The sequence below is a fragment of the Scophthalmus maximus genome, chromosome 21 (assembly GCF_022379125.1).
Source record: "Scophthalmus maximus strain ysfricsl-2021 chromosome 21, ASM2237912v1, whole genome shotgun sequence".
NCBI lineage: Eukaryota > Metazoa > Chordata > Actinopteri > Pleuronectiformes > Scophthalmidae > Scophthalmus > Scophthalmus maximus.
The window spans coordinates 2,369,140-2,392,157 of record NC_061535.1 but is presented as its reverse complement, the minus strand read 5'-3'; the positions used below and the strand labels follow the sequence as shown (position 1 = coordinate 2,392,157).

General features: G+C 39.6%; 3 protein-coding genes across 5 annotated transcripts; all 3 read left to right on the top strand.

The window, feature by feature from the left end:
• The first annotated feature begins 408 nt into the window (after window positions 1-408).
• On the top strand, window positions 409-3,454 carry LOC118290887. The gene is made up of 8 exons (XM_035618624.2): window positions 409-557; window positions 675-776; window positions 970-1,114; window positions 1,215-1,328; window positions 2,056-2,200; window positions 2,340-2,488; window positions 2,594-2,733; window positions 2,932-3,454. Exons 2-8 carry the CDS (start codon window positions 677-679, stop codon window positions 3,081-3,083), a joined length of 945 nt encoding a protein of 314 aa, XP_035474517.1. The 5' UTR covers window positions 409-557; window positions 675-676; the 3' UTR covers window positions 3,084-3,454.
• A 3,795-nt stretch (window positions 3,455-7,249) lies between these two features.
• LOC118290888 lies at window positions 7,250-10,410 on the top strand. 2 transcript variants are annotated; one of them, XM_035618625.2, is made up of 8 exons: window positions 7,250-7,379; window positions 7,998-8,104; window positions 8,221-8,365; window positions 8,637-8,750; window positions 8,868-9,012; window positions 9,102-9,250; window positions 9,340-9,479; window positions 9,813-10,410. In XM_035618625.2, exons 2-8 carry the CDS (start codon window positions 8,005-8,007, stop codon window positions 9,962-9,964), a joined length of 945 nt encoding a protein of 314 aa, XP_035474518.2. In that variant the 5' UTR covers window positions 7,250-7,379; window positions 7,998-8,004; the 3' UTR covers window positions 9,965-10,410. The 2 variants fall into 2 exon arrangements, with proteins under 2 accessions (XP_035474518.2, XP_047185841.1); XM_047329885.1 differs by lacking the exon at window positions 7,250-7,379 and adding an exon at window positions 7,725-7,771.
• Window positions 10,411-11,594: 1,184 nt separating this feature from the next.
• Window positions 11,595-22,557, top strand: si:ch211-161h7.4. Of its 2 annotated transcripts, none has more exons than XM_035618613.2 (16): window positions 11,595-12,153; window positions 13,079-13,122; window positions 13,244-13,308; window positions 13,412-13,539; window positions 13,866-13,926; window positions 14,016-14,223; window positions 14,348-14,440; window positions 15,342-15,491; window positions 15,589-16,274; window positions 17,036-17,542; window positions 18,277-18,922; window positions 19,011-19,084; window positions 20,072-20,212; window positions 21,239-21,399; window positions 21,495-21,585; window positions 21,707-22,557. In XM_035618613.2, the coding sequence occupies exons 1-16, from the start codon at window positions 12,130-12,132 to the stop codon at window positions 21,787-21,789; spliced, it is 3,162 nt and encodes a 1,053-aa protein (XP_035474506.1). In that variant the 5' UTR covers window positions 11,595-12,129; the 3' UTR covers window positions 21,790-22,557. The 2 variants fall into 2 exon arrangements, with proteins under 2 accessions (XP_035474506.1, XP_035474505.1); XM_035618612.2 differs by having other exon boundaries at window positions 13,412-13,545.
• The last annotated feature ends 461 nt before the right edge of the window (window positions 22,558-23,018 follow it).

The following is a 23,018-nucleotide window of genomic DNA, read 5'->3' as shown; positions in this document are numbered from 1 at the left end:
AATGTGTTATTTGTAGTTTTTCAGCATCTCTTTTGAGGGTTTGGGTCATGCTGTAATCTAATAAGAGTGTGGGAGGCTCGAAAATGACACCCCTCCATGATAAAGGTTGTCCAGCTGGCAGAGGGCCAAGTGTTTCATGACAGGCGGTTCACAGTTGCAGTGATCCATTAGCTATTCATGAAAAAAAAGGGTCAAACTGGTGTTAAAAGAGGTAACGCTCTTTTATCACCGTGTGATAAAAAAGCCGTTACCAAACAGGACCACTGGGACAAAGTCTGGCCATTAAATTTTTTTTATAATTATGAAACTTGGTTATGTATAGTGGAGTCATTGATTGTGGCATTTTTTTTTTTCCATCCAGTCCATCTCTTGAAAACAAAGGGCACAGAAGTCTCTTGATGTCGATGATATAAATTTTCAAACATGTACACGTGCTGAGGGGCCATAAAAAGCTTTCACTCTTACACAAGCAGCTCTATTTTACGAAATAAAAGCCCCTCCTCGAAAGCAGATTTGTGTTATTTTCACCGCTTTCATCCAGGAACGCGCAATAAACGGTACGTGAGAGGCTCCTTTGTTCATGCTACCTGTAATATTGCTTCCATTTTGTCTTAAACATCAACATGGTTCTCACATTCTAATGTGCTTCAATTCATAACACTTGTGTTTTTTAGATATGGCGAAACACAGCATTAGCCTTCTGAGCGCCGTGGTGCTGGCATTGATTTTCTTCATCATCACCATGGCGTTCACTGCTCTGGCAGGGCCGGGAATACGTGAGTCCAGCCTTTTATGTATAAATTTAGTATTTAAAATAAAACTGTGGGAATAACGTTGCATCGTTTGAACAATGATTGTATGGAAATAAATATATATATCCATATGAAACAATGTTTTTGTTTCTACACTGTAGAAACAAAAACTGTTCGGCTCTCCGATGTTTAATTTATGAATTTGCGTCCCCCCCAGATCCATTTTTGCGGAGCACCGCTAATATTTCAGATGAGTTTGTGACACAGATCACACCATCAGGATGGACCTTTGCCATTTGGTCAATCATTTACATCTTCCTGGCCTCAGTGTTGCTCTACCTCTTATCTGGCATCTTCAGAAAGTAAGAGCCCGCCTAAATGGAAAGCTTTCTTCTTTGAAAAAAGAAGAAAGCTTTTGTTTTGCTGTTTATTTGTTTACCTCAATCTGATTTATTCCCTTAGGAATGCCTATGGCTACGTGTACTGCAGCCCTCCTGTTCTGCCACACGGATTTTTCGTGGCCTGGTGTCTGAACCTGGCCTTGAACACCGGATGGTTGTTCCTGTGGGACAGAAGGTGAGACGGGACTCTTTCTTCATTTGCAACTGAAACACGACCGCAGCTTATTTCATAGTGTTGAGAAACTACCTTCCGTAAATGGTTGTGTTTTAGTGTAATGGTAATACGTTCTGAGTGGTAAATGACGATTTCTATTCCGGCTCATGGAGATGCTTGTGTCTTCCATGGCCTGCTTTGGGTTAAAGACAAGAAGAAAAAAAAACATTACAAGGTTATAGACATATTTCAAGTCCCCACTCAACCTGATCTCGTCTTTGAATGTTTGAGGAAATCAGAACAAACTAGGTCCTATAAGAATCAAGATCAACACACAAAACTAAAGGACATATTGAGAAACGAAGTGAGGGAATACTGGAAAATATATTTACTACTGTACTTCAACTGGATGTGGGTCATTCATTTCACCATAAAATGATTGTATGATTATTTTTGCTCATGCTGGACACTGAATTTATTGGAAGAGGGATCCCTGCTTTAAATTTTTTAAATGTTTTTGGAGAGTTTCTTTTTTCCTCATTAACATAAAGTTATAAACTGTACAGATTTTAAAGCCCTACTAGGCAAATTTGTGATGCGTGTTTTTCGTGTTTTAAAAAGTAGGCTATTCACACAAGAAATGTGTGAATGTGGTTGCTTTCTAGACTGAAACGCTTCGATTTTCTGTTGTGCTGGTTTGCTGCAGAGTTGATCGCTGCAATAAAACATACTTTCATCCCGATTAAAGGCAGATGCCCGCTGCTCTGGCTTTCCTCATCCTGATCGCCTTGACGAACTACGTCGTGATATTCTTCTCCTGCCACGGTCTCCACAACTATGGGGCCTGGCTCAACAAATATCACAAAGTGGACCTGTGGCTCCACCGTGTGTTGGTGAGAATGAAAAAAGCTCAGTTTGATCTGCTGTCTCCCTGCAGCATCTTCTGTGCCAACTCTGTTCTCCAAATATTCTTCTTCTGAAAGATATCTCCGCTTCTGCCCATGCAAGTAATTTCTCTTGTCTCTACTGTAGATTCAAAATGGTGTTGCCATATATGCAACATGGACGACCATTGCATCCATGATCAACCTGGCTATTGTGCTGAATTATAATGCGAGCCTGTCCCCGACGGACGCTGCCACCGTCTCTCTCTCCATTTTGACCGCAGTGTTAATTGTGTGGTAAGTGCTAAGTGGAGGGAAATTGTATTGTACATTTAATGTAGTGTTTAAAAAAACAAACAAAAAAAACATATTTCTGGAGTAAATGTGTCGGCTCTGTCACAGGTTTATCCTGGAAAACTTTGTCCTCGACAAACATGTGAGGTTCATTCTCACCATTTACCCGGTTGTGATCTGGGCGCTGACGGGGGTGTTCATGAAAAACTACAATGCTGAAGATCCTGATCACAATGATATTTTCATTGGTGAGTGTTGATGTTTATACATATTTTGCTTTCATTTTCCCTCAACCACTGCAAACACTGACCAGTTTTCACAATACACAAACAAAGCATTCAGTGTTAATTATGCCTGTTTATATTGTCCGCATTCATACTGTATTTGCAATATCTGACATATAGTATGCACACTAACGCTTCCATCTGCTGTCCCCCCCGCTGTAGTCTCCCTGTTGGCGATAGCGTGTGCCTTGTTTGTCGGGCGGGTGTTTCTTGTCATCTGGCGTCAAATCAAATATCCACTTTACGAAGATGTCAACCCTGAGGCCATGTCTCCGATGGATATCGCCGAGATGCAGAGAAAGATATTCAAGTGAGCAATGCTGACTGAATATTTTTCTGGTACTGTACTGTGTGTATGGATTCAGTGTGGTTCCTGTACGAGTTGTACTTACTAAATGCTCTGTATACGTTGTGATGATGACTTTTGCCTTGGAGACACCGCTGACACACAGAATGAAGCTTCATAATATAAATGGGATATGAAATTCTAAGACGCTGAAATCCATTACAGGCCGTCTCGTGTACTTAACTATGAGTACATTATGTACTCATATACTAATCTCTGAAATGTATTTTACCATCATTTTTAATACAAATATGCAAATGTTGATGTTACCTTTTGTTTTTGTTCATGCATTGTAACATTAGTTTTCTGCACTTTTAAAATAAATATATTTGTTCCTCAGTTGTGTGCCTTCGTGGATTTGGAGAGATAAAAAATAATAATATTCTTCTTCTTTGCCCTCCTCTGAAACATGAGCTTCAACACACATTCAATTCAATTCAATTTTATTTGTATTGCGCCATATCACAACATACATTGTCCCAAGGCACTTTACATAGTGAGGTCAATATTACAATATTACAGGGAAAACCCAACAGATCCCACAATGAGCAAAGCACTTGGCGACGGTGGAGAGAAAAAACTCCCTTTTAACAGGAAAAAAATCTCTGACAGAACCAAACTCAGTTGTGGGCGGTCATCTGTCTCGACCGGTTGGGGTGAGGAGAGAGAGGAGGAAGAGAGGAGAGGTGGGCAGAAAGAGGGTGAGAGACAGTAGGAGAGAAGAGAGAGAGAGGACAGTTGTACAACCGCCGCTTTAATCTCTACCAGACTGATACTTATAATTTAAAAGAATACAATTATGTTGTTGTTATTATTAGTGATGATATAAATATGAATATTATTATTAATAATAATAACAACAACAATAATAATAATCATCATAATCATAATCATAATCATAATCATAATACTACTACTAATAATAATAATTATGACGGGTTTGGGTCCTGCAGCTCGGGGGCAGAGATACACTAGGAGAGATAGAAAACACAAACAGGATTAGTGACATGTACTGTAAACATATCAGGGGATAGAGGGGTTTTATAACAGTTGCTTTAATTTCTACCAGACTGATAGAAATGAAAGAAATGGTTTATTAAACACATGAGCAGTTCTAACTATAAGCTTTATCAAAGAGGAATGTTTTAAGTTTAACTTTAAATGTAGAGAGGGTGTCTGCCTCCCTGACACAAACTGGGAGCTGGTTCCAGAGGAGAGGAGCCTGGTGGCTGAAGGCTCTGCCTCCCATTCTACTTTTACAGACTCTGGGAACCACAAGTAGTCCTGCATTTACAGAGCGAAGTGATCTATTGGGATAATATGAAACTATGAGCTCTGAAGATATGATGGAGCTTGATTATTGAGGGCTTTGTAGGTTAGGAGCAGTATTTTGAATTCTATTCTGAATTTTACAGGAAGACAATGCAGCGATTCTAACACTGGAGAAATATGATCTCTTTTTCTAGTCCCTGTCAGAACTTGTGCTGCGGCATTTTGGATTAACTAGAGGGTTTTCACAGACTTATTGGGGCATCCTATCAGTAAGGGATTACAGTAGTCTAGTCTAGAAGTGACAAATGCATGGACTAGTTTTTCAGCATCCTTTGGAGATAGGATGTGTCTAATGTTCTTGATATTGCGCAGGTGAAAGAAGGCTGTCCTAGAGACTTGTTTATGTGTGAGTCAAAGGACATGTCCTGGTCAAAGGTAACTCCAAGGTTTCTCACAGTAGAGCTGGAGGCCAAGGTAATGCCATCCAAGGTAACTATATGATCAGATAATGTTTCTCTGAGGTGTTTAGGGCCGAGTATAATGACCTCAGTTTTTTCTGAATTTAGAAGTAAAAAATTACAAGTCATCCAGGCCTTTATGTCTTTAAGACAGTCCTGAAGTTTGTCGACCTGATTAGTTTCATCTGGCTTTATCAAAAGTGTAGCAATGGAAATTGATGTGGTGTTTTCTTATAATATTGCCTAAAGGAAGCATATATAAAGTGAAAAGTATCGGTCCCAGTACAGAACCTTGTGGTACTCCATGTCTCACTTTTGTATGAATGGAAGATTTGTTATTAACGTTAACAAACTGAAATCTATCAGATAAGTAGGACTTAAACCATTCTAGTTCTGTTCCTTTAATCCCAATGTGTTCTAGTCTCTGTAACAGAATTTTGTGATCGATGGTATCAAATGCAGCACTAAGATCTAAAAGGACGAGAATAGAAACATGTCCACTGTCTGAGGCCATGAGAAGGTCGTTGGTAACCTTCAGTAGTGCTGTTTCTGTACTATGATGTTTTCTAAAACCTGACTGAAAGTCTTCAAGCAGACTATTCCTGTGTAAATATTCACATAACTGGTTAGCAACAGTTTTTTCAAGGATTTTAGAGATAAAGGGGAGGTTTGATATGGGTCTATAGTTAGCTAGGATATCTGGGTCCAGAGTCGGTTTTTTGAGCAGAGGTTTAACTACAGCCACCTTAAAGGCCTTTGGTACATAGCCTGTCAATATAGATAAATTGATCTGATCTAATATGGAATTATTAATTAAAGGTAATACATCCTTAAATAGCCTTGATGGAAAAGGATCTAAAAGACAGGTTGATGGTTGGATGAAGTGACAAGTGAAATCAGCTCAGCCAGATCTATAGGGGAGAAGCATTCTAAATATAAATTAGGCGATACTATTGGTTCAGAAGCTACTGTACTGGCCGTGTGTCTGTGGTATTAGTGGGAAGAAGCTGGTAAATTTTTTCTCTGATGGTAATAATCTTATTAATAACGAAGCTCATGAAATCATTGCTACTTAGAGGAATAGACTGTTCAGTAGAGCTTTTACTCTCTGTCAGCCTGGCTACAGTGCTGAAGAGGAACCTGGGGTTGTTTTTATTTTCCTCTTTTAGTGAAGAATAATAATAGGTTCTGGCATTTCAGAGGGCTTTCTTATATGTAATTAAACTATTTTTCCAGTCTAGGTGAGAATCATCTAGACTATTGGAACGCCACTTCCTTTCTAACCTACGTGACGTCTGTTTTAAAGCGCGTGTCTGTGCATTAAACCATGGAGCTATCCTCCTCTGATTGACTGTCTTCTTTTTCAGAGGGGCGACAGTGTCAAGTGTGGAACGTAGTGAGGCTGCTGCACTATCAACATCATCATCAATTTGTGTGGGAGTAAAGTTTTGATAACTATCCTGCACTGTATCGACACGTGGCAGTGGAGTAAATAACGAAAGAACTTTTTCTTTGAATTTACTAACAGAGTTTTCTGATAGACACCTGCTGTAAAAGAGGTGGTGAAAGAGGCTAAGAGTTATGCTTTCAAATGAGTCAAAACTATGTTTAAGTCGAGGGTTAAGCAATAAGTCTGATTGGTAGATTGCTGCTACTCCTCCTCCTCGGCCTGTGGTCCGAGGAATATGAGTAGTATTATAAGAGGGAGGTGTTGATTCATTTAAACTAACATATTCTTCTGGCTGTAGCCAGGTTTCAGTCATACAGAATGAATCAACGTGCTGATCAGTTATCAGATCATTCAATAACAAAGATTTAGATGGGACTGACCTAATATTATGCTACATTAACTGCACAACTGTGTCCTCTTTCATTTGAAAAACACAGAACAATAATACTAACATGAATTATACTTGTGGTTTAAGCACAGGGTGTCCTAAGCACTAAAAAGAACAAATTTATGAAGAATGAAAACAACATAAATAGAAAGAGAAAACAAGTGCTTAGCGTGACTGGGTGTCTGAATGGCCTCTGTGATAACTGCATATAACTTATTATCACTGACTCAGAGACGTCAAAGGTCAAGTTCAAGTACGGGTCAATGTCAGCGATACGTTGCAAGATTTTTCAACAACTTTGATACACTCAAAGAATTTTGCTCATTCAATACAAAATATTGAGGTGGACCAAATGTAATAAAGTACCAGCCTCTCTAACGGTTTACCAAATATTTTCGACTTTTTACCTTTTTTTTTTTAATGTTTCGTCAAACAGATTACAATATTATTCATTCAGAAGGCACGTATGAGAATGGTTGTATGGGGCAAATATTGACAGTTTGTCTTTTATGATCCGCTGCACTGATGCAAAAATGTTGTCAAGATAAGAGATACACGTGACGCTCCGAGTGGTGGTACGCCTTCCCCTTACACAACTGGTTATTCTATGAGATAGAACGTCCTCTCTCCTCGGCACAGTTGCTCCTGCTCTCTTCACTCTAGTGCCTGAGTTCACACAGTGAGCAGCGGAGAAAGGTATGTCTCATTTGGCTTTATAGAGTCTTTATCAGGTGGGCAATAATGTTGTCAAGCTGCCAATGTTTTACTAACCTGGAGGAAATGCGACATATTGTAGTGGCACGTTTTTCAAGTAATTTCGAAACTTGATATGAGTTTGAAGTCCAATTCAGTTGAATAAGTTTGAGTGCTAAAAAAAGATTTTGTTCAATATTCAGACTTTTTCCCATCCCCTGGTGATAAGCGCCACAAAAGATTATAAGAAAAATGCTAAAACTTAATGAAATTGTCTTCACTATTGAAGTTGAAAGGGATTAACTGTTTTGCTTAAGGATATTTTCTGTACTTTTTTTTGTACCTTAGGAAAAAAAGAAGAAAAAAACTACCTGAGAAGTATACAATATACCAAAGTACGAGCCTATAAAGAGGAACATGCTCGATATCAACTGCCATTCTTAAATTTCTTCTTTATAATAATAATAATAAATTTCATTTATAGAGCACTTTTCATTGCCATAAGCAATCTCAAAGTGCTACAGAGTAGAAACAAAATAAAAGAATGTTTAAAAGTGATGCATATGTGCATTTGATTTAACTTAAAAAATATAAACCTTAAATCATTTTCCTTTATTACAGCGCAACAATGGGAAAACATAATTTTGGACATCTTGCTGCAATAGTGGTTTCTGTCATCGGCTATGGGATAAGCCTGGCGTTTAACGCACTGTCAGTAGTTGGAATTTGTGAGTCAAAAGTCTGTTGATATATATATATATATATACAGTATTTTTTGAGCAACTAACTGTTTGAATTTTAGTCAAATGTGATTAGTTGAACTTGAAAAGATATCTCTCTGTAGATCCTTATTATACCACCACAGCCAATGTGTCTGCGGTGTTTGACACCCAGCTCACACCTTCAGGATGGACCTTCAACATCTGGAGTGTCATCTACGTCTGGCTCACAGCCATGATCATCTACATCGTCGCGGGTCTTTGCAGAAGGTTGAGGACAACTTTTGACATTTTCTTGTTTAAGACTTTAAAAAAATTATGCAAACCTTTGACGAACAGGTCAATGAGAATGTGCAAATATCAATCTGTGTCTTTCCCATAGCAGACACATTTGGGCATACGGTCTGTTTGAGGTATTCTCTGCCACATGAGGCAAATTCATGACACGTCTGTTGCACAAACAAGAAGATTAAGACTAAACTGACAATGAAACACATTTCTCACATACCCAATGTTCAACATTGGCTCTTTTGTTTTGTAGGAATGGTTATGGCTACGTTTACTGCAGTCCTGCAGTGTTGCCTTATGGATTCTTCATCAGCTGGTGCTTCAATCTGTGTTTCAATATTGGCTGGCTGGTTGTTTGGGACAGAGGGTGAGACTCTCCACTGGGAGCTTTAAAAATGGCTCTTTTGACCATTTCTTTGTGAAATCTAGCTGTAGTCCATATCATACGTTTATATCTCAAAATTGTTTTTGTCCCTTACTGAAGAATAATGATAGCTGCACTGGCCTTTCTCATCCTGGTCATCCTGTCGAACTACTCCATGATATGCTTCATCTGCCATGGGCTTCACGTTTATGGACCCTGGCTCAAGAAATATCACAAAGCAGACCTGTGGCTCTTCCGTGTGTTGGTTAGTATGACAAATGTACACGCTGAGTGCACAGTGCTTGTCCCTTAACATATATTAAACTAATATACTTTTTATTATCTTACTCACAGGTTCAAAATGGTGTGATGGTTTACACGACATGGACAACCATTGCAACTCTGATCAACCTGACCATTGTACTGACTTATGAAGTAAAGATGTCCCCAACAGATGCTGCGACCATCTCATACTCTCTTTTGAGTGCCTTGTTGCTGGTGTGGTGAGTGGTCTTCACCTGGAGAACGTCAAACCCCAGCTGCACGCCAGTGAGATTCTGAAGCTGTGTGCTAATGTGCAAATATTTCACAGGTTTGTGTTGGAAAACTTGGTCCTTGACAGACATATGCGGTACGTCCTCATCACCTACCCCGTTGTGATCTGGGCTCTGTCTGGAAACCTGGATAAAAACTATAACGCTGCGACACCCGGTCTCATTGGCATCTTTATCGGTAAGACACTGTAGAGCATCCCGCATTAATTATATGTGATAATAAATATATGATACTCTCTAGAATTGGCTCATGCACATCACGCCAATTTTTCCTTTGACTGATTCCCTAAAGTATAATATGTGGTGGGTTACTAAAATATATCCACAACAATCTAAAGTAAATCAATTTAGAGCACATTTGAGACATTGCTACCAATTAAGTAAAATTCTGTGTTAAAATTCTGTGAAGCCCCGTACAAAAATGCATATGAAGCTACTTTAGATAGTAATACTGTTGGTTACCACGAATATCTGTTTAAAACGTTGTTCCATCTGTATTTTGATCTCTCAGCTGTGCTACTGGCCATGGCCTCCGCGCTGTTTGCTGTGAGGATTGTTTTGGTGGTTTGGAGACACTTCAAACAGCCGCTCTACGAAGATGTTAGTCCGGAACTAATGGAGCCGATGGAGATTGCTGAGAAGCAGAAGAAGATATTTTGCTAAACATCTTTCATAATATTTTCATGATACAACACGCTGATACTTCACGTCGTATGTCTGCAGTTAAATAGCATTACATTGTTAATAATCACAAGGTCAAATGTTTAACTTTTGTACATTTTGATGCATTTTTATTAATCAAATTGTCATGGAAGTTTTGAAATGTACTTATTTGCATTGTTTTCATGGGCAATATTCTTTTCAACTTTGGCTGACTGCCCCCTGAAACTTTTATGGCTCTTTTCTAACATACTGATTGCTCAAACAAGCCATTTAGCTCTGATAAGGAGAGACACTACACACAGGCACAACACTGTAACACTGAGCCAAAAGTCTGAGCCTCATGGACGTTATCACATATTATTAGAATTCGCAGTTTTTTTCAGTTGTTTTGGTGGAAAAGATAAGGGTTGATGGTGTAACGCAATAAAATAATTGGTGGCTGAGGACTTTCTGTGCAATACAAAATCAAGATTAGCTGATTTTTTAATTGTCATAAATTTCCAGGGGGTATATGTAATGTTCTGTAAACTTAGTTAATACACAGGTATGATGTCTGTTATTATATATTTAGATGTAACAAAGATTGACCTGTTGGTGGCAGCAACGCGAAGCACTCATTTTAAGTGATGGCTGCTGTAAAATATACATACCAAGATATCATTTCTTCACTGAAATTCAAAATATTATCAGGTAAGTATGCATGGATAGCAGCTACCGCCTTTTTCTGTCTAGCTGTCAATATGGCCACATTTCTATTTTTATAGCCACATTTCTATTTTTTTGAGAAAATTTGTGTCACAAAACCTATTGATGAGGAGGTCCTCACGGGGCGCCACCTGCTGGGCGTTTATCACAACTACCTTTGGTTCTATCGACGCCAGTGATCTTTCTAATGATTGAAAACAGACTTCACTGTCCACTGGACAACCTGAGGGAAACTTACCCCATGTTTCATTTTAAAGAATGGTGCTGAGCAATTGTTTGGGGTCACTTGCTGAAACTTGACCCGAGCGCGACCCGATCCCAGATAAAGGGTTGACGATGATAATGATGATGATGCTGAGCAATTACTCAGCTGCAATAAACAAAACTATTTGTCATAACCTTCTAACCACACACCAACAGATCATTTGAAAGTCAATCAACCACTTATTAATGACCACACATCCGAAGTCTGTCAGTACAACATGGTGAGTAGCTCAATTCAACAGTGTCAGTGACATCGAACACAACAGACGATATGGATTCATTCAAATCAATAATTACAGACATTACAGTTTAACTAAATCCAATGAAAGACAGAGCGTTCGTCTGATATGAGAAACACTGTCATTATAGGTAATAAAATAATGATGTAGGGCACCTCTTGACAAGAGCATCATAATAAATGATTATTAAATATGCTATGCGGCATCATGGGCGACAGTTGTACAAGTATGGTCAGTGATCTATCTATCTATCTATCTATCCATCTATCTATCTATCCATCTATCTATCTATCTATCCATCTATCTATCAATCTATCTATCCATATTAGTGACATTGCATCGTCTGAAGGCAGGAGGTAGCACTTTTATTTTGAAGAGTACAGCGCAAACATAGCCAATCAGAAGCAAGGGGGCACAGAAGACCCGCCCACCAATGAAGATGAAACATCGGGTGGTATACATGTTCATCAGTAAGAAGAGTCAAACAAGAAATCGAGCTGAATTCTTGTTTTTGCTTTTAAACGTACCTTGGTCGTTCACCGACTTTGTTTCGAATCTCCGAATATCTATAATATTCTTGAAACGGTATTTTATTGTGAAATCCCCTTTCACAGCCTAGCTTATAGACGCAGCGCAGCTCGCTGTTTCGGAAGTGGAGTCTGGCGGCCGCTCGACCGCAGTCGCAGTGCGCGGGCTACTTTGAAAACGTAAACAGCGCCATTGTTTCGCTAACACCAACGTTTGGCTATCAGGCGAGTGGAACTGGTTGGTGCGGCAGCTTTCACGCGGATAGCTGGATAAGTTGAATACTTACTGCGTACGTGAGTCTGGTTTCAACCCTAAAGGAGAAGCCGCGGGGGAGAAAAGACATGATAGCCAAGCTAACTGTTAGCTTGGTTCGCGCTGTCTGAAAACAGACGCTACACCGTCGGAGAGAAAACACAGCTGGATGCGTAAATGGAGACAAAGTACCCGACGTTGGTAAGCGGAAGAGTTCCGTGTGTGTTTCTGTCCTGCCCTCGGTTGTTGGTCCCGGGGAAGAGAGGCTGCGGAAGCCCGTAGCATTGGCCGACACAGGGAGCGCAGCCCTCTCGTAACAAACACACTCGTCCATCTTAGCTTTTGGATTGTATGACGGTGTATGACGCCGTGTTTAAAGTGTTGAAGAGAAGCGTCGATCCAACTTCATGGTCATTGAGGACGCTTTAAGTCTGTCAATGTGTTTCTGCTTCGTGTGTTATAAGCCAGGGCCATCTCTCAATACGTTGCAGTTTCCCTTTAGTGTCGGCCACGGTTTGTTTGCATTGTGTGTAAGATGCCCAGATAAACTGTGAATACGATCAATAACTACAACTCCTTTACACAACCGTCAATATGGATGATTGAAACGATCGCAAATTCAATGTGACTATATAAAATAAGAGGTGGTTTTTCATTGTCTGGACTAAGATGTTGTCTTATGATGAAAAACTGTTTTCCACTAAAATAATATCGCTTTTTAATTGTTCCCGTTTCTAATCTTTGAACGTATTTATTGTTGCATTCTGGGTGGGTACGTCGCTTATATATAGGTAGTGTGTTTACATGTATGGCATTAGCATATTGATATTTTTGCTAGATTTTGAGTAGGCAATTGCTTATGAATTAATGCTACACGTTTCATGAATTGAGTAGAAACATCTCTGCCCCACCTGTGTATGAGAGCAAGGCTGTTGCTTTAAATAATAGACAACAGGCTATTTATCTTGGCGTACCCAATAAACTGACATCTGAGCATAGTATTCAACCCATGTTGCTTATTGATTTGTTGTCCCCCCCCCCCCTCTTAATCTGCTAAATAACCCTAATTACAGTAGTCACAGATAAAAGTCTGCTAACCTTCTCTACGCACGCTGTCTGTTCACAGAGGAGACCAAAGAGGAAGCTCTGCTACCTTACAAACAAAGAAAGGTACGATTTGGACAAAGTGAAGGTCTTGTAAGATTAGTTTCAGTATTCATTAGGGCTCTATGAGCTCTATGGTGTTCTGGCTCTTATTTCAACCTTGATTACACTTGTTGTTTTTCTTCAGTGTGTCTAAACAATGGGCAGGAACGGCGACACTGGGAGACGTTGATAGGATGTTTGATGACTTGGGTGAGTGGACTCTGTTTATTTAATTTTGCTCTGCTGTTTTGCAGTTAGTTAGTTCTGCAGTGTGGTGTATGTTGTTAATCTGCACGTGAACTATCCTTTTCAGATTCATCCTCACTCAGCGACGTCGTGTTGGCCTCGTCTCCTCAGCCCCGGAGGTCGCGTGGCGACAAAGAGGCTTCACTGGTTCCACAGAAGGGAGACCCGGCAGAAAAACATTCACAGTGCCAAAAGGTAGATGTACGTTCATTCGACTTCTGCCAATATTATAAATAAATGGTCCTGTGTTGAAACTAACCCGAGGTATCTGTGAGGCAGTCCTGAATGAATCCACAAAACTTATGATGTGGGGTATCTCAAGACCAAATAGCCACACTGTGCTCAAACTCAGTTTGTGAGATGAAGGTCTTCCACTTTCTGATATATATACTTGATGATGGATTCAGTTCCTTATAGCTCCTCTACATCCACTCATGGGCTTGTTACGTGTCTTGGCTCAGAAATGAGTTGATACCTTACAACTGTGGAGCTTTTAATTGTATGTTTTGTGTCTCCTTTAGGGTCCTGAAGGAAATGTCCCAATAACTGTCACAAGGTCAACCAGTCCGAAATTGGAGATTGGTAAGATATTCAACCTTGTATTTTAATGAAAAAACACTTAAAATGCAACTGTTTTTACAGTGAAAATGTGTCTGTTTTCTCCGTCGCAGATTCAGACGTCCTTTTCAAAATGGATGGACCAGTAAAGACGTCCAGCCCTATTGAAGCAAAAGAAGGAGTTGTGGATGGAGGAGGTTTAGAAGAGGAGGACAATGAGAGAATACCAATCGTGTCCCCAATCCTCTTTGACTGTGAGGAGGACGGAAACAAGGAGGCAAAGACAAGGCTGCCAAATGTCCAGGAACCCCAGTGCAATGGGTATGTAACATAGTTGTATGAAATAAGTTAGTAGGTTATGCATCTAATATAGTCAGTCAGTGTATTAACGCTCCATCTGCAGCACATTCCTCTTTCAATAATTCTCCTGTCTCCTGTCTACAAGCGATGACTCCGAGTTGCAGACTCCTCCGAGCAAGGTCACTTTAAGAAAACCCACAATGTCCACTCACAAAGAGGGCAAAGGTCTAAAAACAAGGTGAGAAGTGGTGACTTTTTAAAGTCTCGTTATTATTTTGGGGTTTTACGTTGGGTCCAACGACCTAACAAGACTGGCTATTTGAAGCAACAACAATATCTTCATTTGAGAATTTTATTACTTGGCATTAAGATTTGCTATTTTTCCTGCAATGCACTGGCCAGTATTCCCGTTTGACATCCCAGAATTTCTTCATTTAAGAATTGCTACAAAGAATAACGGTGTTAATAGTAAGAATAATGCATTTAAAGTAAATGAGAGTATAATATAACTACAGCTTCAACAGTAAATCGATTAGTAATCAACTACTAAATTGATCTCCAACTATTTTGATCATCAATTAATCGGTTCAAGTAGTTTTTATGGGGAAAAAAGGTTTCTTTGCTCCACTACGACAGTAAACTCAATATCTTTGATGTGTGGACAAAACAAAACATCATTTTGGGGTTTTGAGAAACACGGTCAACATTTTTCACCATTTTCTGTAACAAACAACTAATTGACTAATCAAGAAAATAATTGACAAATTAATCGATAATGAAAACAATCGCTAGTTGCAGCCCTAAATATAACCTATTAAGAAAAAATAACAACACATTCAAACGGAACAAAAATGTGATTCTGAATCAAGAAAAAAATAAAAGTACTAGAAGTGACCTTTGCATGTCTGCCAACATACATACTCAATATATTTGTGACAAGACAATTTCAGCCGGGCGACATGTTTGTCAGACTACATTTACATTTACATCACAGTTTTCCTTGTTTGACGACTAGTTTGACAAGAGTCAACAAAAAAAAAAAAACACGTCACTCATTGTTTGATGCTGCAGTAAAACATATTGTGGTACTTTTAATTCGACTTTAGCTCACAGTGCATTCTTTTTTTTGTCATTACTAGGCAACACAACGCAGACGAACCAGCAGCTCCTGAGAAACTCTCATCAAGTGCTCACAGCCAGGCGGTGGCAGAGACGTCCGCCCGCGCGGGAAAAGACATGTCCGTGTTTCTGCAGAAGCTCAGAGATGCTGGACAGTCCAAACCTGCATGGCGAGTTGAGATGAGAGAATGAAATAGAAATAGCCCTTGTAATTAAATAGAAAAACATAAAATAAAATTAATGATCCATTCAATATTTTTTTTCTAGTCACAAGAAGTCACTGACACCGGTTAAAGTTGCCGTTCCTCCTCCGGAGCCAGAGGACGATTTCCGGATTTTGGAGGATGATGCACCTTTGTGGTTTACCATCCCGAGTAAAACTGCCACGGGTAGAAGACAGAGGCAGAGCAGATCTTCCAGCACCGATAAAGAAAGTTCAACAGACAAGGGGACAAAGGACAGCCCAGAAGAGGCAAAGGCCGAACTGGCAATTGAGCCTGTTGATCAGACACAGGAGAAGACGAAGAAGAAGAACGGGAGAGTGAAGAAGAATGAAGTGACCAGGCCTGAAAATGATAAGGAAGAACTTACCAGTCCTGAGGATCTTCCTGCAGGTGACACTGTGGAACAGGAGAAACCGAATAAAAAGAAACGAGAACTCAAGAAGATTCCATCGAAGGAGTGCGACAAGGCCGAGGAGGAACCTAAAGAGACGGCCCGCAAGGAAACGGTCGAAGAAAAAAACGCTGAAAAAATGGAAACGAAAGTTCAGAAGTCTTCAAAAGACGGCAGAGGAAATGCCAAGATGAGCCGGACTAAGCCACCGAAGCGGACCAGAAAAGTGACACGGGGACCTGAAGACGTTAAGGAGATGGTGTGTGATGAAGCTGTGAAGGAACCAAGTGAAGATCAGAACAATGAGAAGCAGGCGGAAGACTGGGGTTCTAATTCAGGTAATGAAAATCTCCTCCCGTGTGTTGACACTGAATCTTCCTCCCAGTTAATGGAAATGTTTTCCTCCTGTTTCCTTCTTCTCCTTCAAAGCTGGAACCTGAAATACTTCCAGAATATCAAAAATATTTCTTTAAACACCACAGGCATTTAAATATAGGATGAATTGGTTTAAAAAATGTTGAAATCCATAAGCTTTATTTATTATTATTATTATTTACTATTACTACTAACTCATTCTTTATCCAGATCCCCTTAAGCTTCCACAAAGTAGTCCACATGAACAACAATACAAAAGGTCAAAAAAGGGCTGAAAACTGTATCACAATATAAATGTTTCATGTCGGTCGATATCGATAATTATTGATCATTTTTATGACCTAAGAAACAGACAACGAGATGGCACAACCAAACATGATACTGTTACATGATTGGCTATTAGGCGTGTCACTCCATACGTTTCTAGGTACCAGAGGACTAGTGCCGGCGTATCTAGTGGCCGGCTTAGCTAGACTCTTTGCTCCGGTTTCTTCTAACGAGGTAAAAAAAATTATCGAAACGTTCTATCAAATGCATTTTCTATTGATATTGATTACGTGTCTATCGCGATACATGTCGTTATCGTTTTATCACCCAGCCCTAAGTCAAAATAAATAAAGTAATCATCTTAAGCAATGTTTCCCTTCTTCCCTCAGATCAGTGATAAAAGTTCTTAAAAGCCTCTCACTGAACTCATATATAATATATTTTTTTTGTACGACAGACAAAGAAATCATGAATCTTCATGCACGAACAGCGAATGACTCAGCACATGGAAAGGCTAGAAAAGACAGTTTGCCTGCAGAAAGTCCAATTTCTGGGAGACGTAAAAGAAAACCAACGGGACAATGGTGGTTGTGCTCTCCTGAGACCACAGAGGAGACAAACAACTGGCCCACACACAACAGGTCCAAACAGCACGACGCAGAGCCCGGCGCAGCAGAGCCTTCCCCTGTGAAGAAAAAGAAGGACAGCCCTTTAAAGAAAAGAGATCGGAGACGGCCCGCACCGTCGTCCAGTCAGACCACGACACAAGCAAAGGAAAAGAAAACCCAACGGAACAAAAAGAGACCCGCAAGAGGAGACGCACACAACAAGACAAAGGCAGCTGAAGAAGTACCTAACACGAGTGAGGAAGAGCAGCAGCAGCAGGACGTCCCGGATCAGGACCCGGATCCTGAGTGGGCGAGCCCTTTCGTCTCCACGCACACAGATCACAGTCTGAGCTCAGGTAAGATCAGAGGTCGAGGACGGATTCTTTACTCAAGTATGAAAAAAGTTTACCTTTATTATGTATGACGGTTTGAGATTACTACCAACTACTGTGTCTAAAGATGGGCGACATGACAGCTCCCCAAAGTCAAGACACAAAATAATGAAATAAATAAATAAATAAATAAAAATTAAGGATATGCAAGAATGTGCGAAAAAATTATTTCTGTTCAATAATTCTTATTACAACCTGTAAAATGTTTGTTTTTTTACTGTTGCTGCTACTTAACATGACGTTTAATGTACCTACTTTATATAGTGTTTCATTAGTCCAGTAGTAACCCAGCCAGGGGACGGGGCCTCTGTGAATCTGAAGAGAAGAGGAGTCGGAACCTCAATCTGCTACAGAGATCTGTTTTCACTGAAAAAATTCAGTTTACACATCTAAAACATAATAACGGGCCCCCTGCCACAAATAAATTGGCATATAATGGACACGTACAGGTACCTCACAACTGTAGTTAAAGTACAGTTCTTGTGTGCCTAGAGAAATCCCTACTGGGTGAGGTCAGGGGATTGTTTACACAGGTCAAAGTCTTCCTCACCCTCAAGCACTTAAAGTTACAACTGAAATGTGTTTTCAGTGTATTGTGAAGTGTAACTGATATCTGTATTTGAGTTTTGTAAAAATACAGGAAGGTTTTTGCAGCTGGTTAAGATGTTCTGTGTCTGTGTGTGCTTGTTGTTTTACAGGGGATCGGGTGATTCAGAAAGTCTACCATCGTACCTCTAATGAGAAACTGTCCAACACTCCAGCACCCGTCCGTCCCGAAAGACCCCCGGAACCTCTCACGGCAGTGGATCCAGAGAAACGCACGAGGATAACTCCTCGCAGCTGGTGGACGGTCAATGACATGTCTAAGGAAGAGCAGAGCATCTCCTCACTGCCTCAGCTGCCTCGACTCAAGGAGCCCAAATCGGGCGAGAAAACAAACAAGCGGTCCAAAACGAAACCGAGCCGGTCTCCCGGACTCAGAACTCCCAAGAATGGCAACGTGACCGCCAGGTTGAAACCACTGGGGGGAGCTCACGTGCTCCTGCAGAAGCTGAAGCCGATGTGCACTCCAAAGACAGTCAAGCGCTCTCTGGCCACGTTCAAAGACATTTTCATGTCGGCCTCGGAGACCCCGACCACGGTCAGCGGCAGAAACGCGAGTCAGAGAAACACGCTTAGTGTCGCTGCATGTACCGCCGAGGAAGCTCCTGCCACCTACCCTGTGACACAAGGCCGCGCCGAGGAAGATGGAAACAACGTGAATGCTGGTGAATTCCGGAGCACACAGAACAGCCCTCCCAACCAGGACGTCCTACGGGACGACAGGTGTCATCCAGAGAACACGTAAGGAAACGTTTAAATATTTGTACTGTAAACCTGTTATGTTTCGTATGTTATGTTATTTTTGAATTGTTTTTGACTCAATTGGCAGGTTAGAAGACCTCATGAGCGGACCATCCTCATGGTCCACTGAGCCGAACCAGTACGAGACCAGTGACAACTTGAGTATGTTTAATTAAACAGTCATATATATATATATATATATATATATATATAAAGAGCTCTTTTCCCATATTTTTTTCTTATAAATTATTATTTCAAAAGGTATAACAAATACAAAGGAATTGTCCCACTCTTTATTATCCAAATAAATTCCTTGGAAATAAACATTTTGTCAGTTTACGATGAGAGATTCCACATATTCCCTTTTAAACTCTCATTGTTAATAACAAAAAGGTAATTAATACTTACAACAAACTAAATTACTGTACTACTAATGTAATGTTATAACAAGAAAACAAATGCATGTGGTTATACTTAAAAAAAAAAAATACAATTCCAGGCACTGGCTTGTCTCTTTATTTAAAAGGACTTTGTTATTAAATAAGTTAAAGGCATACATGATCTACCACACCGTGTGTATTAGTTTTCACGTCTGTGAAATTTGCTTGATAAAACAAGCATCAGCAGCATCTTAGATTTGCTTATTCCTCTTACCGCTCTGTAATCAAATAAACTAGGTTGAAGGATTTTACTCGGGCTGCTCACATTCCATGGCAACATTATTGTAATGCTTAATGAATATATTACATGTAATAACCAAAAATACTTTATTGCCGTTACACTTTACTTCATAACTCCTCATCCGGGGTTGTAACCGACCGATGGGAACCGGAGAAGGCCGAGCGAAGATAATGTTCAACGGAGACACATTAGGGGATAATGTCAGTGTGAAGTCTTGAATAATTCAAATGAAAGGAACTAATCTGACAGTTGACATGGAAGATCGGAAACGCTTTCACCTTTTATTATAGATTAAAAATGCAGCAGCTCGGCCTTTCGATTCCTGGATGTGAAGCTCTCGTCATCGCTGGGTTCAGTAGCTTCAACTGGGGCTTCCTTGTTAAACTTAAAGAAAGGGGATTTTTTTTAATTGATCTCCAAAACATCTTAACATTTTTTTTTTTTTTAACTTGTCTTGCTTTGTTCCAGTTCTGCCGCCATCCAGCGTCCCCGCTGCGCACTCTCTGCCAGATTTCTGTCCTCCTCCTCTCAGACCGCTCATCCTTCAGCCCAAGGACAAGTCCAACCTGACGGAGTGGTTTAAGAGTCTCTGGTCTTCCACCGGCAACAGTAAGACAATTTCAAAGAAAACCCTCTTTTTTAAAGATATATATATATATATATATATATAGTTTTTTTTACATGTATTTGTGTTAATCACCTGCTATTTGAATGATCCACCCGTGTCAGTGGAAGGGGGGCGGTCATGCTTTAGACATACAAGCTCCAGCAGGTGAGAAGTGGTCTTTCTGAGATTAGTCGACCGCTCGGCATGTACAATATTTTAGGGCTGCAACTAACGATCCTTTTCATAATTGATTAATCTGTCGGTTATATTCTCGATTAATTGATTAGTTATTTGGTCCACAAAATGGTGAAAAATGACGATCGTCTTTCCCAAAACTCCAAGATGATGTTTTGTTGCGTGCACACACCAAAGATATTCAGTTTTCTGTTGTAGAGGAGCAAAGAAACCAGAAAATATTCACATTTAATAGACTAAATCAGAGAATTTTGACTTTTTTTTTTTCATAAAAACTACTTGAACCGATTATTGGATTATCAAAATAGTTCGCGATTCATTTAGAAATTGATTACTAATTGATTAACTGTTGCAGCTCTACAATATTTACCTAGTTATGGATCTGAGCAGGTTTAAATTTACTCGCAGAACAAGTTTATACTTTTTTTTTTTTCAAGTGTTGTTACATACTTATTGTTCAGACTGTTTCAGATATTGTTTTTGTGACCCCAACATTGGATTATGTAGTTGTTGTGACTGAACAGTTATCCTCCCAGTATTTTGTTAATAAAAAAAAGTTAAGTAAAAGTAAAGTGAAACTGGACAAAAAATAATAAATGAACTAATATGCAAATTAGTCTTGATTACACTGGCGTCCCATTGCAACTAAATTTATAATAATCCAACAAATTTTCTCATAATGCCTTGTATTTATAACTCAAATATTTACTATCTATAATGTGGACAATGTTGATGTTCAGGTCATTCAAATCTTAAGAAAGGCTCTGAAATGTGAATAATTTCTGGAGACACATCTTTTTGAAATGCTCTTCGCTGTGTGATGTGATTTGCAGAGGGCAGTGAGATCACTCCGGACCATTTCGACTGGTTCTTCTATCAGGGCCGAGCACTCGGCGTCCTGGTCGACCTGAACTGTGGCTCCTTCTGTAATGGGAAGATCCTGCTGGGCTCCAAAAGCAAGAAGCCCTTGTGGGTGGATCACTTCGCCACGACTGTCAGTAAACTTGTTTCCCATCTCAGTCTCCCTCTCTCTTAGTCTCATACACCAGAGTTCTTAAAAATATAATATTCATTGTTGTGTTCCCAAAGGTTTTCAACTTGTTAACGAGCTCTGTGAAAGTGACCGTCAACGGCAAAAAGACCCTCTTCGACCCGGGACAGTCCTTTATGGTGCAGTGTGGTAAGAAAATAATACTGTCGCTTCCGCTAATGCGTTGACCACATGTCTACCAAAAATGTTTTGTGTTGAAAAGTAATAATATCTTGTTTTTAAATGTTTTGTGTGTATTGTGTTCACACAGGACGTGCCTACAGCATCGAGAACGTCACCGCACAGCCTGCGGTCCTCTACTTCACCAGGCTCTTGGCAGAAAGCTCAGACTGAAGTCGGCACGTGGTGCCTTAGGATGTGAATCTTGTATTTAAATTTTTCCTCACGTTCTGTTGAGGTGTAAATAGAAAAAAAATTTGCCTGTAAGTTGTTGTTTTTTAAATTTAAGTTCTTAAAATATCACCTAAGCTATAGGCTTCAGGTGATTTCAAGTGATTTGTAAATACAATTTTGTACTTAATGTTACTTGAGTTTTATTTGGCAGTTTCCTGCGATTGTACAGCAGATATGATCCGCCTCTAGGGGACGCTGTGCACCTGTCGTCTAATTGTCTATATGTGTTTTAGTCAGCGTGTAAAACAAGTTCCTTCTCTCTAGTTCATTTCGTTTGGGTTAAAAAAACAACAACATTTGCATTGTTTCTAGAATCAGCTTCTTATTTTTTTAACCCCCTAGAACAATTACCGCAGACCTTTTTTATTCATTGATACAGAATATGTAGTTTAAAGTAGTTATTTGGTTTGACAACCATTACAACAGTGGGGAAAGTACAAATAAAAGCATTTCCTGCACATATTCAAACTATCAAGAGAAAAAGTGTGCATCATGCTAAATGGCCTGTCAGTATTGTTTATATTATATTGTATAATTCTTTGTAGTCTTTGTAGAATTGTTTTACAGAGAGATTGTTGGAAACATTCTGGTTAACTCTTGTCCTGTTCTCAACTTGTTTATAAAAATACACGTCTGTAGAAGGTTAGTGGTCAATATTTTTAGTGAGAAAAAAAATAAAGGATGCAGATGGTTCCCTCAGAATTAAAACAGTTTTTCTGTTATTTATTCTAAGCTTTTGATGAATTTATGTAGGATAAATCCTGGCTCATACAACATTGCAGAGTTGGACCGACTTTCCTAATAATCCTTACAGATCCATTATTTTGTGCGTATGAAATCAATTTGTTCTTTCCAGCAACATTTTTTTATCCCCAAAAATCGATTGGATGATACCCGATCGATTTATTTCCACTCAATGAACAGCTTGGCTTCATCTTATATAATGACTTATATGTTGACCTTTTTTAACATATTTACTTTTAATCTGTTTTGTTAGGAGTCATAGTTGAAGTATTTAAAGAGTTTTCAGCAGGAGGACTAATGATGCTTGATTTGCAGGTCCACAGAGAGATGTTAGGAGATAGTGGAGGGCAGAACCCCCCTAACAGTTTGTGTGGCATCACCAGAGCCATTGCAATCCCTACCCTGCTCTACCCATCATATTCATA

What these genes read in the sequence shown, in the direction of transcription:
- LOC118290887 (XM_035618624.2), top strand. Translation starts at nt 677, where the DNA reads ATGGCGAAACACAGCATTAGCCTTCTGAGCGCCGTGGTGCTGGCATTG. An exon ending in TTATCTGGCATCTTCAGAAA is followed by an intron (nt 1,115 to 1,214) that starts GTAAGAGCCCGC and finishes TTATTCCCTTAG; the next exon opens with GAATGCCTATGGCTACGTGT. An exon ending in TGTGGCTCCACCGTGTGTTG is followed by an intron (nt 2,201 to 2,339) that starts GTGAGAATGAAA and finishes TCTCTACTGTAG; the next exon opens with ATTCAAAATGGTGTTGCCAT.
- LOC118290888 (XM_035618625.2), top strand. Translation starts at nt 8,005, where the DNA reads ATGGGAAAACATAATTTTGGACATCTTGCTGCAATAGTGGTTTCTGTC. An exon ending in CTGGTTGTTTGGGACAGAGG is followed by an intron (nt 8,751 to 8,867) that starts GTGAGACTCTCC and finishes CCCTTACTGAAG; the next exon opens with AATAATGATAGCTGCACTGG. An exon ending in AGTGCCTTGTTGCTGGTGTG is followed by an intron (nt 9,251 to 9,339) that starts GTGAGTGGTCTT and finishes AATATTTCACAG; the next exon opens with GTTTGTGTTGGAAAACTTGG.
- si:ch211-161h7.4 (XM_035618612.2), top strand. Translation starts at nt 12,130, where the DNA reads ATGGAGACAAAGTACCCGACGTTG. An exon ending in TACCTTACAAACAAAGAAAG is followed by an intron (nt 13,123 to 13,243) that starts GTACGATTTGGA and finishes GTTTTTCTTCAG; the next exon opens with TGTGTCTAAACAATGGGCAG. An exon ending in TGGATCACTTCGCCACGACT is followed by an intron (nt 21,400 to 21,494) that starts GTCAGTAAACTT and finishes GTGTTCCCAAAG; the next exon opens with GTTTTCAACTTGTTAACGAG.